The sequence below is a fragment of the Oryx dammah genome, unplaced genomic scaffold (assembly GCF_014754425.2).
Source record: "Oryx dammah isolate SB20612 unplaced genomic scaffold, SCBI_Odam_1.1 HiC_scaffold_21, whole genome shotgun sequence".
Taxonomy (NCBI): Eukaryota; Metazoa; Chordata; class Mammalia; order Artiodactyla; family Bovidae; genus Oryx; species Oryx dammah.
In genome coordinates, this window is record NW_024070205.1 from 25,946,213 (window position 1) to 25,958,629 (window position 12,417).

General features: G+C 39.5%; 1 protein-coding gene across 1 annotated transcript in view; it reads left to right on the forward strand.

Moving 5' to 3' along the window:
* The window catches only part of SLC9C2 (solute carrier family 9 member C2 (putative)), a 98,136-nt gene that overhangs the window by 49,486 nt on the left and 36,233 nt on the right, over window positions 1-12,417 (forward strand). Inside the window, exons 11-14 of the mRNA XM_040262806.1 lie at window positions 3,149-3,315; window positions 4,180-4,278; window positions 10,645-10,742; window positions 12,180-12,299. Of these exons, the coding sequence (XP_040118740.1) occupies window positions 3,149-3,315; window positions 4,180-4,278; window positions 10,645-10,742; window positions 12,180-12,299 (484 nt within the window). The remainder of the gene's footprint in view (window positions 1-3,148; window positions 3,316-4,179; window positions 4,279-10,644; window positions 10,743-12,179; window positions 12,300-12,417) is intronic.

Consider the following 12,417-nt stretch of genomic DNA (forward strand, 5'->3'; position numbering starts at 1 on the left):
ACATGGACATCACCAGATGGTCAACACCGAAATCAGACTGATTATATTCTCTGCAGCCAAAGATGGAGAAGCTCTATACAGTCAACAAAAACAAGACCAGGAGCTGACTGTGGCTCAGTTCATGAACTCCTTATTACCAAATTCAGACTTAAATTGAAGAAAGCAGGGAAAACTGCTAGACCATTCAGGTATGACCTAAATCAAATCCCTTATGATTATACAGTGGAAGTGAGAAATAGATTTAGGGGCCTAGATCTGATAGATAGAGTGCCTGATGAACTATGGAATGAGGTTCGTGACATTGTACAGGAGACAGGGATGAAGACCATCCCCATGGAAAAGAAATGCAAAAAAGCAAAATGGCTGTCTGGGGAAGCCTTACAAATTGCTGTGAAAAGAAGAGAAGCGAAAAGCCAAGGAGAAAAGGAAAGATATAAGCATCTGAATGCAGAGTTCCAAAGAACAGCAAGAAGAGATAAGAAAGCCTTCTTCAGCGATCAATGCAAAGAAATAGAGGAAAACAACAGAATGGGAAAGACTAGAGATCTCTTCAAGAAAATCAGACATATCAAGGGAACATTTCATGCAAAGATGGGCTCGATAAAGGACAGAAATGGTATGGACCTAACAGAAGCAGAAGATATTAAGACGAGATGGCAAGAATACACAGAAGAACTGTACAAAAAGGATCTTCACGACCCGGATAATCACGATGGTGTGATCACTCATCTAGAACCAGACATATTGGAATGTGAAGTCAAGTGGGCCTTAGGAAGCATCACTACGAACAAAGCTAGTGGAGGTGATGGAATTCCAGTTGAGCTGTTTCAACTCCTGAAAGATGATGCTGTGAAAGTGCTGCACTCAATATGCCAGCATATTTGGAAAACTCAGCAGTGGCCACAGGACTGGAAAAGGTCACTTTTCATTCCAATCCCAAAGAAAGGCAATGCCAAAGAATGCTCAAACTACCACACAATTGCATTCATTTCACACGCTAGTAAAGTAATGCTCAAAATTCTCCAAGCTAGTCTTCAGCAATATGTGAACCGTGAACTTCCTGATGTTCAAGCTGGTTTTAGAAAAGGCAGAGGAACCAGAGATCAAATTGCCAGAATCCGCTGGATCATGGGAAAAGCAAGAGAGTTCCAGAAAAACATCTATTTCTGCTTGATTGACTATGCCACAGCCTTTGACTGTGTGGATCACAATAAACTGTGGAAAATTCTTCAAGAGATGGGAATACCAGACCACCTGACCTGCCTCTTGAGAAATCTGTATGCAGGTCAGGAAGCAACAGTATGCAGGGCATGGAACAACAGACTGGTTCCAAATAGGAAAAGGAGTACGTCAAAGCTGTATATTGTCACCCTGCTTATTTAACTTCTGTGCAGAGTACCTCATGAGAAACGCTGGACTGGAAGAAGCATAAGCTGGAATCAAGATTGCCCGGAGAAATATCAATAACCTCAGATATGCAGATGACACCACTCTTATGGCAGAAAGTGAAGAGGAACTAAAAAGCCTCTTGATGAAAGTGAAAGAGGAGAGTGAAAAAGTTGGCTTAAAGCTCAACATTCACAAAACAAAGATCATGGCATCTGGTCCCATCACTTCATGGGAAATAGATGGGGAAACAGTGGAAACAGTGTCAGACTTTATTTTTTGGGGCTCCAAAATCACTGCAGATGGTGACTGCAGCCATGAAATTAAAAGACGCTTACTCCTTGGAAGGAAAGTTATGACCAACCTAGATAGCATATTCAAAAGCAGAGACATTACTTTGCCAACTAAGGTCTGTCTAGTCAAGGCTATGGTTTTTCCAGTGGTCATGTATGGATATGAGAGTTGGACTGTGAGGAAAGCTGAGTGCCAAAGAATTGATGCTTTTGAACTGTGGTGTTGGAGAAGACTCTTGAGAGTCCCTTGCACTGCGAGGAGATCCAACCAGTCCATTCTGAAGGAGATCAGCCCTGGGATTTCTTTGGAAGGAATGATGCTAAAGCTGAAGCTCCAGTTCTTTGGCCACCTCATGTGAAGAGCTGACTCATTGGAAAAGACTCTGATGCTGGTAGGGATTGGGGGCAGGAGGAGAAGGGGACGACAGAGGATGAGATGGCTGGATGGCATCACTGACTCGATGGATGGATGGCATAATGACTCAACGGACATGAGTCTTGAGTGAACTCCAGGAGTTGGTGATGGACAGAGAGGCCTGGTGTGCTGCGATTCATGGGGTCTCAAAGAGTTGGACACGACTGAGCGACTGAACTGAACTGATCTGATCCGAACTGAGACATCTCATATGCAGTTATGAAGAGATTAACATTTAATGTATAGTTAATTTAGAATGTTTTAGTCTCTGCTGTACAGCAAAGTGATTCATTTATACATATGTGTACATTCTTTTTTATATTCTTTTCCATTATGCTTTATCATAGGATGTTGAATTCAGTTCCCTAATCTATACAGTAGAATCTTGTTTTTTATCGAGAACAGTTTTTTTGAGATGGAATTCTGAATGTATAGGCTGAGCTCACTCACTAATTAAATTCTGCTTTTGGTAAGCAAGCTTGATAGCTGTAACTTCAAATTGATACTTCAGGATGATACAAACTGCCACAAACTTTGGACTTAAAGATTTGCTGGTCAGGAAACAGAGATGTTAAATTGGAGGCATCTCTATTGCAGTGGTCCTTAAATTTTATTATGTATAAGGATCAGGTGGAGAAGTTGCTAAAATAAAAATTCTCAGGCCAGTCAGATTCTCCAGAAGTGGGGTAAAGCCCAGGAATAATTCAACAGGCAATTTTTCTACCTATAAGAAGGTACAGATAATTTTCCATACTTTGAGAAATATTGACTGGATAACTCGAAATAGTGAGTCATGTTTCTAGCTATAGGAAACAAAAAGAAACTGAGAAAACATTCTTTAGCAGTTGAGTCAGATAAAGTTGAGCTGCACAACCAAAAGGAAATGGGTAGTTGGGTAATTTTCTGGAAAATTTTGGGCAAATAGTTGTCCTTGCTCTAAGCACTCTGGTTTGGCTCTGCAGGTGATGCCAAGATTTCACTACATCATGTAACATTTTGATTCCCTGTGCATTCTTCACTGTTTTATTAAGGTGCTTTCTTTTCTTTGTCATAGATTTGTGTGTCCTTTCCATTCCAAGACAGATGGCCATGCAAAATGCCATTAAGCACATCCAGGAGATGATACAGAGCAGAATAACTTTATTTAAAACAGAAAAACTTTTGACAAATGTTAATTGGACCTTAGTAGAAGAAAAAACAAAGATTGAATACATCATTCCTGTGAGTTGATTCCTGGCAAAAACTAGTCCTTTCCCTTTCTCTCTGTTTCTTTTGTTTATTATGCAAAACTTGATTCTGCTGGTTATAGGTCAGGATACTGAAGAGAGATACATTTACTAGCTTTTTTCTATCAGCCAAAATACTTGAATTCTGTCTCTGAACAGATGTTGGTGATCTATCCTTATTTGCCAAATATGAGAGAACTGGTGTTTTACAAATAGGCTGATTGAGGAACTATGAATGGCCTCTGCCAGGGTGATATTTTCCAGCTGGTTGAGGAAGTGAGCGATTTCTCCCTGTAAAAGTACTATTCAAAAGCAGAAAACACAGGCCGCTTCAGAGAGCAGTCAGGCATAGACTGGTTTGGGGAAGAATTTGGCTTCTAAATCTCCCCAAGTGAATAGTTGCTGCTGCTGCTGCTGCTAAGTCGCTTCAGTCATGTCCGACTCTCTGCGACCCCAGAGATGTCAGCCCACCAGGCTCCCCCGTCCCTGGGATTCTCAAGGCAAGAACACTGGAGTGGGTGGCCATTTCCTTCTCCAATGCACGAAAGTGAAAAGTGAAAGTGAAGTCTCTCAGTCGTGTCCGACCCTCAGCGACCCCATGGACTGCAGCCTTGTAGGCTCCTCCTTCCATGGGATTTTCCAGGCAAGAATACTGGAGTGGGGTGCTATTGCCTTCTCTGCAAATGAATAGTTACTTCACCACAATTGAAATCAACATTTCTAACATGGAGAATGTTTTTCACTTACACACAGCCCTTCATTTTAGCAATTCTGATTTGAGTTATTGGAATCTTGGTCAAGCAGAGTATTTGACAGCTCCTAATCCTTTTTACTTATTTTTAACTCTGTCTCTGTTCAGACTCCTCACGTTTCAAGTGACAATAAGGCGAAGGAGGAGTTCCCAACAGATGAAGTTTTATTAGAAGAAGCCCGATTGCATGTAGCTATAATACAAATAGTTAGTATCCTTCACATAATCTGCCTTTTATTTATGTATTTTATTCTTGCAATGTTTTTAATTCTTACATATGGTTTTCAGATGACTAGAAAAATTTTCACCTTTTGATTGGTTGTTAAACTTTGATTTATGAAAGTTAGAAAATACATTTCTAAGGCTTTAAATCCAAGTTAGAAACCTTATTCTATTTCTAAGTCTAGCAACTTTTAGCAGTTCACTTTTAGGGAGCCTTTTAATAATATTTTGTGCCATTTACACAATTAAACATCTTTAAATATTTGAAACTGCTTTCACAGATTAAGTATGTGAGTTCCTTTTATATAAAATGTTTTCAAGTGCTTATTTAACTCTTGTAAATCTAATAAGCTAAAATAAATCTAATGAATCAAACATTCTCTTAAAATATTTAAGATTTAATGTTTGAATGTTATAATATAAACATAGATTATGAGACAAAATCAAGTTTGAATCAACTTATCAAATTGTACATTTAAAACTGGAGTTTTATCCTAATAGTAAAAATTTTATTCAAATTTACAAGTATATAAAATGCTCATTATGCCCAGAATCGTTCCTTTTTATTTTCATTTTAGAACCTATTATGAAGAATTTCTAACGCATACAAAAGTAGATAAAATAGTGTACTGAACCTCGATGTACCTATCACTCAGCCTTCACGAACATCCACACATGACCAGCCCTGCCCCATCTGCACCCTCAGTCACTCCCACACCTCCCAGGTTATTTTGAAACAAATCCCAGATGTTATTCAATATATCATTTCATCTGCAAATATTTCAGTATGTATCTTGAAATTTTAAAGTCTTAAAAAACAGTAAAATACTAATATTGTACCTAAAGATTAATTCCTTAATAACATCAAATATTGGTCAATGATCAGTTTTCCAGTTATCTCATAAATGTGCTCAATGCATAGTTCCAGTTTACATCTTTAAATTGCATTTCAATGAAATCATATATTGCAATTAATGAATATGTACTTTGCTTGTTGTGTGCATGCTATCACTTCAGTTGAGTACAACTTTGTGACCCTATGGACTGCAGCCTGCCAGGCTTCTCTGTCCATGGGATTTTCAATGCAAGAATACCAAAGTGGGTTGTCACGCCCTCCTGCAGGGGATCTTCCTGACCCTGGGATCAAACCTGCATCTCCTGTGGCTCCTGACTTGCAGGTGGATTCTTTACTGCTGAGCCATTGGGGAAGCCCAGAATATGTACTTTAGGTCTCTTTTAATCTATAAATTCCTCTTTTTTTTTTTTTTCTATTGAAGGACATATTTATTCTTAATACAAAAACACTAACAGTATATTGATTTAAAAACATTTCTATAGTTAATTTAAAATGTTCTCAGAATTTGGAAGGTTCTTACCCAGAGACATAAAGTATGGTCATGAATTCTTTGTAGAACCAATCTCCTATTGAGAGGTAGTATCTATATCCCTCCCCATCATTGAACTTGGGTTGCTCTTGTGACTTGTTTTGACCAGGAATATGTAGCCAAATGACTTTGGGAACGTACTGGAGCCTTGAGGAGATTTGCAACTTCCCCCTTCTTCCACTTTGAATACCACCCTGAGATTGTCATGTGAGGAAGCTGGCCTAGCTTTTGAAGAATGAGAGGCATATAGCTGAGAGTCAGTACCCTACACCAGACTTTACAAATGAAGCCGCTTTAATTTAAGGCTTAGGACAGTAGACTCAAACTCTTGATGGTAAGAGATGCAAAGAATTTGTGACCATATATAATGTACCATGTTCTGTTCACTGGCCACAAATATTTATACCCCTCCTACAAAGCAAAGGGCTTCCCTGATCGCTCAGTGGTAAAGAAACTGCCTGCCAAACAGGAGATATGGGTTGGATCCCTGGGTCAGGAAGATCCCCTGCAGAAGGAGATGGTAACCTACTCCAGTATTCTTGCCTGGGAAATCTCATGAACAGAGGAGCCTGGTAGACTACAGCCCACAGGGTCACAAAGAGTTGGACATGACTTAGCTTTCAGAGGAGATACAAAGCAAAACACACTCATCTTTTTCTAAGACACTGTATCCCACTCCCAACCCAGATAAGCTTTATCCCATTATGGTAGCAAATTCAAAGTCTGGTACCTCATGATGTTCATTTAGTCTAGGACTGCTCAGGCTCCTTGGCTGTATCTCTTTAAGTATGATTCCTCTTGATACACAGAACAGTGGACTAAAAAGAGAAGTTACCTGTCTCCTCAGCCTCCACCTCCACCGCCATCCCCGATCCCGACTTTCAGTGGTGATCAGCAGACACTTCTGTTCAGGAAGGAAGAGAGCAAGAAGCACTGATTAATCACTGGTCCCTGGCAGTTCTGAAACCCAGCTGGGCATACGACCTAGTTCTCCTCATTCCATTATCATAGGAGGTAACCCCCATGTTTCGGCTTCCCATGTGGCACTAGTGGTAAAGAACCCACCTCCCAATGTAGGAGATGTAAGAGATGAGGGTTTGATCTCTGTGTTGGGAAGATCCCCTGGAAAAGGGAATGGTAACCCACTCCAATATTCTTGCCTGGAGAATCCCATGGACAGAGAGGAACCTGGCAGGCACTGTCCATAGGGTCACAGAGAGTCAGACACGACTGAAGTGACTTAGTATGCATGCATGTAATCCATGTTTGTGACAGTGATCTTCTCAGACTGATTTCTGCCGGTAGAAATGGAAATTCCCATTCATTTAGAACTCTTTATTGTCTTTTAAGCCCACCCTGATACAATTTCCTTAAAAACTCTGTGTTTTCAATGAGTCTGATTGTAGTCTATTCTACTCTGTAATTCCTTTTCATACAGACCGCATACCAGACAACACGGGTCTGAGAAAGCCTTTAGTCTGCTTGAGAGTGTAGACTAAGCACTACCTTTAACCTCTAAGTGGTCTTATCCAAGGGTCTTGAGCCACAACCTTGACTTGATCTTGAAGCTGAGGCCATATTTTACTGGAAAAACTCTAGATTTGATTTTCATTCCCTGATATTTTACCACCTGGAGAGACTGCAGATGGAAAATGGGTTTGGTTTTCAAACCAATCATAGCCTCTTTATATTTTCTGTAATATCTGCTTACAGATTGAACTGTTACCCTTTGGTTTACCTCTCTCTTCTGATACATTATCACATGCTGCTGCTAAGTCGCTTTAGTCATGTCCAACTCTGCGCAACCCCATAGACGGCAGCCCACCAGGCTCCCCCATCTCTGGGATTCGCCAGGCAAGAATACTGGAGTGGGTTGCCATTTCCTTCTCCAATGCATGAAAGTGAAAAGTGAAAGTGAAGTTGCTCAGTTGTGTCCGACTCTCAGCAACTCCATGGACTGCAGCCCACCAGGCTCCTCCATGCATGAGATTTTCCAGGCAAGAGTACTGGAGTAGGGTGCCATTGCCTTCTCCAATTATCACATGCAGCTAGAGATAAAAACAAATCTTGTATATTAACATATACATGTGGAATCTAGAAAAATGGTACAGATGAATTATTTTCAAAGCGAGACTAGAGATGCAGATTTAGAGAAACAGGCATGTGGACACAGGAGGGGGAAGGGAGAGTGGGACAAATTGGGAGAATGGCATTGACATATATATACTACCATGTATAAAATAGTTAGTGGGGATCAGCTGTATAGCATGGGAGCTCAGCTTGGTGCTCCACGACAACTTAGACAGGTGAGATAGCAGGTGGAGGTGAGAGGGAGATTTAAGAGAGAGAGGATATATTTATCCTTATGGCTGATTCATGTTGCTGTACAGCAGAAACTAACACAACATTGTAAAGCAATTATATACCCCCCAAAAGTTTATTTCTAGAATATTTGAAATCCAGAAATCTCTTTAGCCAGATTCATAAATTTATTAGGCCTATCTTCTACTTTCCAAGTTGCCTTAGGTGACAGTATTGCCAGTTGTGCTGGCTCATCATAGCACATCTGCCTCCCTCCAGCCTTCTGCATCAGTTTTCTCAGTGCTTTTCTGACTTCCAGTCTCCTCATTGCCCTTCTAGCCTCTGCTCACCACCTAGTCCCCAAACTAACAACACATGGTTTAGCTTTTTGTTATGGAGACTCTCCACAATTGGTACTGACTTCTGTTTTGGTTAGCCTTTGCTATACTACAAAACTTAGTGGCTGAAAACAATGATTTGGCATTTCTCATAGTTCTGTTGGTTGGCAAACTGGATGATTTTGTTGCTGGTCTTGCCTGGGACCACTCATGTGTCGACTACCATCTTAGTTCAATTGGGGTTGGAGGGTCCAACATGTCCTTACTCACAGATTTGGCAGTTGACTATGCTTCCCTGGTGGCTCAGAGGTTAAAGTGTCTGCCTCCAATGCGGCAGACCCGGGTTTGATCCCTGGGTCAGGAAGATCCCCTGGAGAAGGAAATGGTAACCCACTCCAGAATTCTTGCCTGGAGAATCCCATCAACGGAGAAGCCCAGTAGGCTCTAGTCCATGGGGTCACAAAGAATCGGACACGACTGAGCGACTTCACTTTTCTTTCTTGTGTTGTATTTCAGGGCACTTTGGTTCTCCTCCACATGGCCTCCTATCTTCCAATAGAGTGAACTGGGGTTCTTCACTACATGGTGATCTCTGGGTTCCAACAGGGTGAGAAGAGGAGCTGCAAGGCCTCTATCTCCTAGGCTCTGCAAGTTGAATAACATCATTTTCACTCCCATTCAATTAGTCAAAGTAAATCCCAAAGCTAGCCCAGATTCAATGACTAAAGAAAAGCCTGCCTTTGAAGGGAAGAGCAGCAATGTTAGTTACAAAGAGACATGGGCAGCTATGTTTCATTGGGACCATTGTTATAATGCCCTACCACATTTACTTTTTAAAGCAATAATCCCATGTAGTGATCCACTCCATGTTATTTTTTTTTAAGAAACTGAAATATATTTGATTTACAATATTGTGTTAGTTTTAAGCATATAGCATAGTGATTCAGTTTTTCAGATTATATTTCATTATTGTTTATTACAAGATGTTGAATATAATTTCCTTTGCTATACAGTAAATCCGTGTTGCTTATCTGTTTTATGTATTGTAGTTTATATCTGTGATTATCATATTCCTTTTGTCCTCCTCCCTTTCCTTTTGGGTAACTATAAGTTTGTTTTCTATGTCTGTGACTCTGTTTCCATTTTGTATATAGATTCATTTATATTATATTTTAGATTCCACATATAAGTGATATAATATTTGTCTGACTTGCTTCACTTAGTTTGATAATCTCTGCTGCTGCTGCTGCTGCTGCTAAGTTGCTTCAGTTGTGTCTGACTCTGTGTGACCCCATAGATGGCAGCCCACTAAGCTCCCCAATCCCTGGGATTCTCCAGGCAAGAATACTGGAGTCGGTTGCCATTTTCTTCTCCAATGCATGAAAGTGAAAAGTGAAAGTGAAGTTGCTCAGTCGTGTCTGACTCCTAGCAACCCCATGGACTGCAGCCTACCAGGCTCCTCTGTCCATGGGATTTTCCAGGCAAGAGTACTGGAGTGGGTTGCCATTGCCTTCTCCAGGATAATCTCTAGGATGACCCAAGTTGCTCCAAATGGCATATTTCATTATTTTATATGGTTGAGTAATATTTTATTATATATATATATTCTATTATATAATGTATGTTCCATGGTATATTTATGTATATATATATAATATAGTCATATCTTCTTAAGCCAACTGTGTTAGCGGGCACTTGGGTTGTTTCTGTGTCTTGGTGATTGTAAATAGTGCTGCTATGAATGTTGGGGTGCATGTATCTTTTTGAAATAAATTTTGGGGTTTGGGGGCCTATATACCCAGAAGTAAGATTACTAGATCATATGGTAGCTCTATTTTTTATTTTTTAAGGAACTTGCATACTGTTTTTCATAGTGGATGCACCAATTTACATTTCATACCAACAATGTACAAGGGTTCTGTTTTCTCCACACAATTTCTCCAGCATTTATTATTTGTAGCCGTTTTTGATGACAGTCATTCTGACTAATACAAGGTGATACCTCACTGTGGTCTGGATTTGCCTTTTCTCTAATAATTAGTGATGTTGAACATTTGAAGTAAACTCTTTGAGTTGTATAGATTTTGAGTTTCCTGAAGCCAGAAATCTTTGTGTCTTTTATAACATCCAAGGGAGTACTTTGCAAAAATTGAATATTCGGTAAATATTCAAATTGAATAAAATTTATTTCTTGCTATAGTTTTTGAAAAGTATATTTTCGTATACTGAGTTCAATAATAATAATGAGGGCTATGTAAAGGTCAAGTAGAGTATATTTCACTAATGTTTTTGTCCTTTGTAATTTTTATTTAAAATTTTATGTTTAGAGTAGCTTTGAAAAGCAGTGTAATGATGGAGTCCTCAGTGTTGAGGCAGCTCGGACATTAATTGGTGCAACCAAAAGCTATTGCCACATCCAAGGAAAGTAAGTATAATACTTCTTTAATTGATATTTCCAAAATTGAATGGGTATGTGATAAAGAATGAAGACAGCTGAGTGTCCAGATTGATCAATCTTTTTTTAAATTTATTTTTTAGTTGAAGGATAATTGCTTTAGATTGATCAACTTTTTAAAATTTATCTCTCTGTCTGTCCATCCATCTATCCATCTACTTCCTATTTTATTTGTTTATACTTTTCTCCCTGAAGATTCATGAGTTTGATAACATTGGGAGTTTCTGGAGTAAGATTTAACTGCAGAGCAATTATATGAGAGGAAAGGGGAGCCATTAAAAAGAACCCACGTAGTTTTAATTATGATTATAATTCTTTTGTCTTTATGTTGTATTCACTAAATTACTGCATAGGGGAGGTAAGAAGGTCTGGAGCCTACTATTAAATTGCTCCCTGGTGTGGAGCAGGATATGGAGGAATTGATCCAGCCTATGAAATTGATAGGGGCTTCCTAGGTGGCTCAGTGGTAAAAAATCTGCCTGTCAATGCAGGAGACGTGAGAGATGCAGATTCAGTTCCTGAGTCGGGAAGATCCTTTGGTGTAGGAAATGGCAACCCACTCCAGTATTCATGCCTGGAGAATCCCATGGACAGAGGAGCCTGGCAGGTTACAGTCCATAGAGTCACAAAGAGTTGGACACGACTGAGCATGTGTGTGTGCATGAAACTGATAGATGCAATTAAATATGATGGGAAAAGCTCAGTATCTTAGAGATATATTGATATCCGGTTACAATTTTGGTAAACATTAAATAATGAATGTTCTAAGACAAAGTTGTAGAGCAACGTTAGGAGATTCTTTCTGGGTGATAGTTAACATTTCATCAGCCTGGTAATATATTTGGGAGATGTAGCATCAGTTCCTAAATAAAGTTTGGGAAGGAACCTTCCCTGGTAGCTCAGAGGTTAAAGTGTCTGCCTGCAATGTGGGAGACCTGGGTTCGATCCCTGGTTTGGGAAGATCCCCTGGAGAAGGAAATGGCAACCCATTCCAGTATTCTTGCCTGGAGAATCCCATGGACGGAGAAGCCTGGTGGGCTACAGTTCAGGGGGTCACAAAGAGTCGGACATGACTGAGAGACTTAACTTAGGGAGTTCAGGGCCAAGGAGAATCTTGGGCTAGGCAAGGCATGACAAAGGGAAGCTTGATTCTGAACCTCAAAGAATTGGACTGGAGAAGTTTTAATTATATTCTACCTTAGGTCAGAAAAGTTTCAGGGACAGGGACTTTAGGAGTCTCATGCTAAAATTGTTTCTGTTCCATGACCATGGGTGGTTAGGTGGGTGGATACGGAAGCATATTTAATAAATGTATATTATATTTATATTTAGTATAACTTTTCATTTTATATTACCCAAAGGTATAGCAGTTGGTTTTCATCATGTATGTATATTTTTCTTTATTAGATTCATGAGTATTTATGACGTTTCAACTTATGTAAGAGCTAGAAGTTGGCTTGTGAAGTTTAAAAACATGTTAACTTTCTTGGAATATCATAAAGATAAGACACCTCTTATTCTTTATGGGTAAGTACTGTGAACCTTTAATAGCAATGTACTTGAAAATATGACCTTTTCTACATTGTTAAAATAGGCTACCTTGATTTTTCCTAAAGAAAAACCTCAACTAATATTACAGTCAACT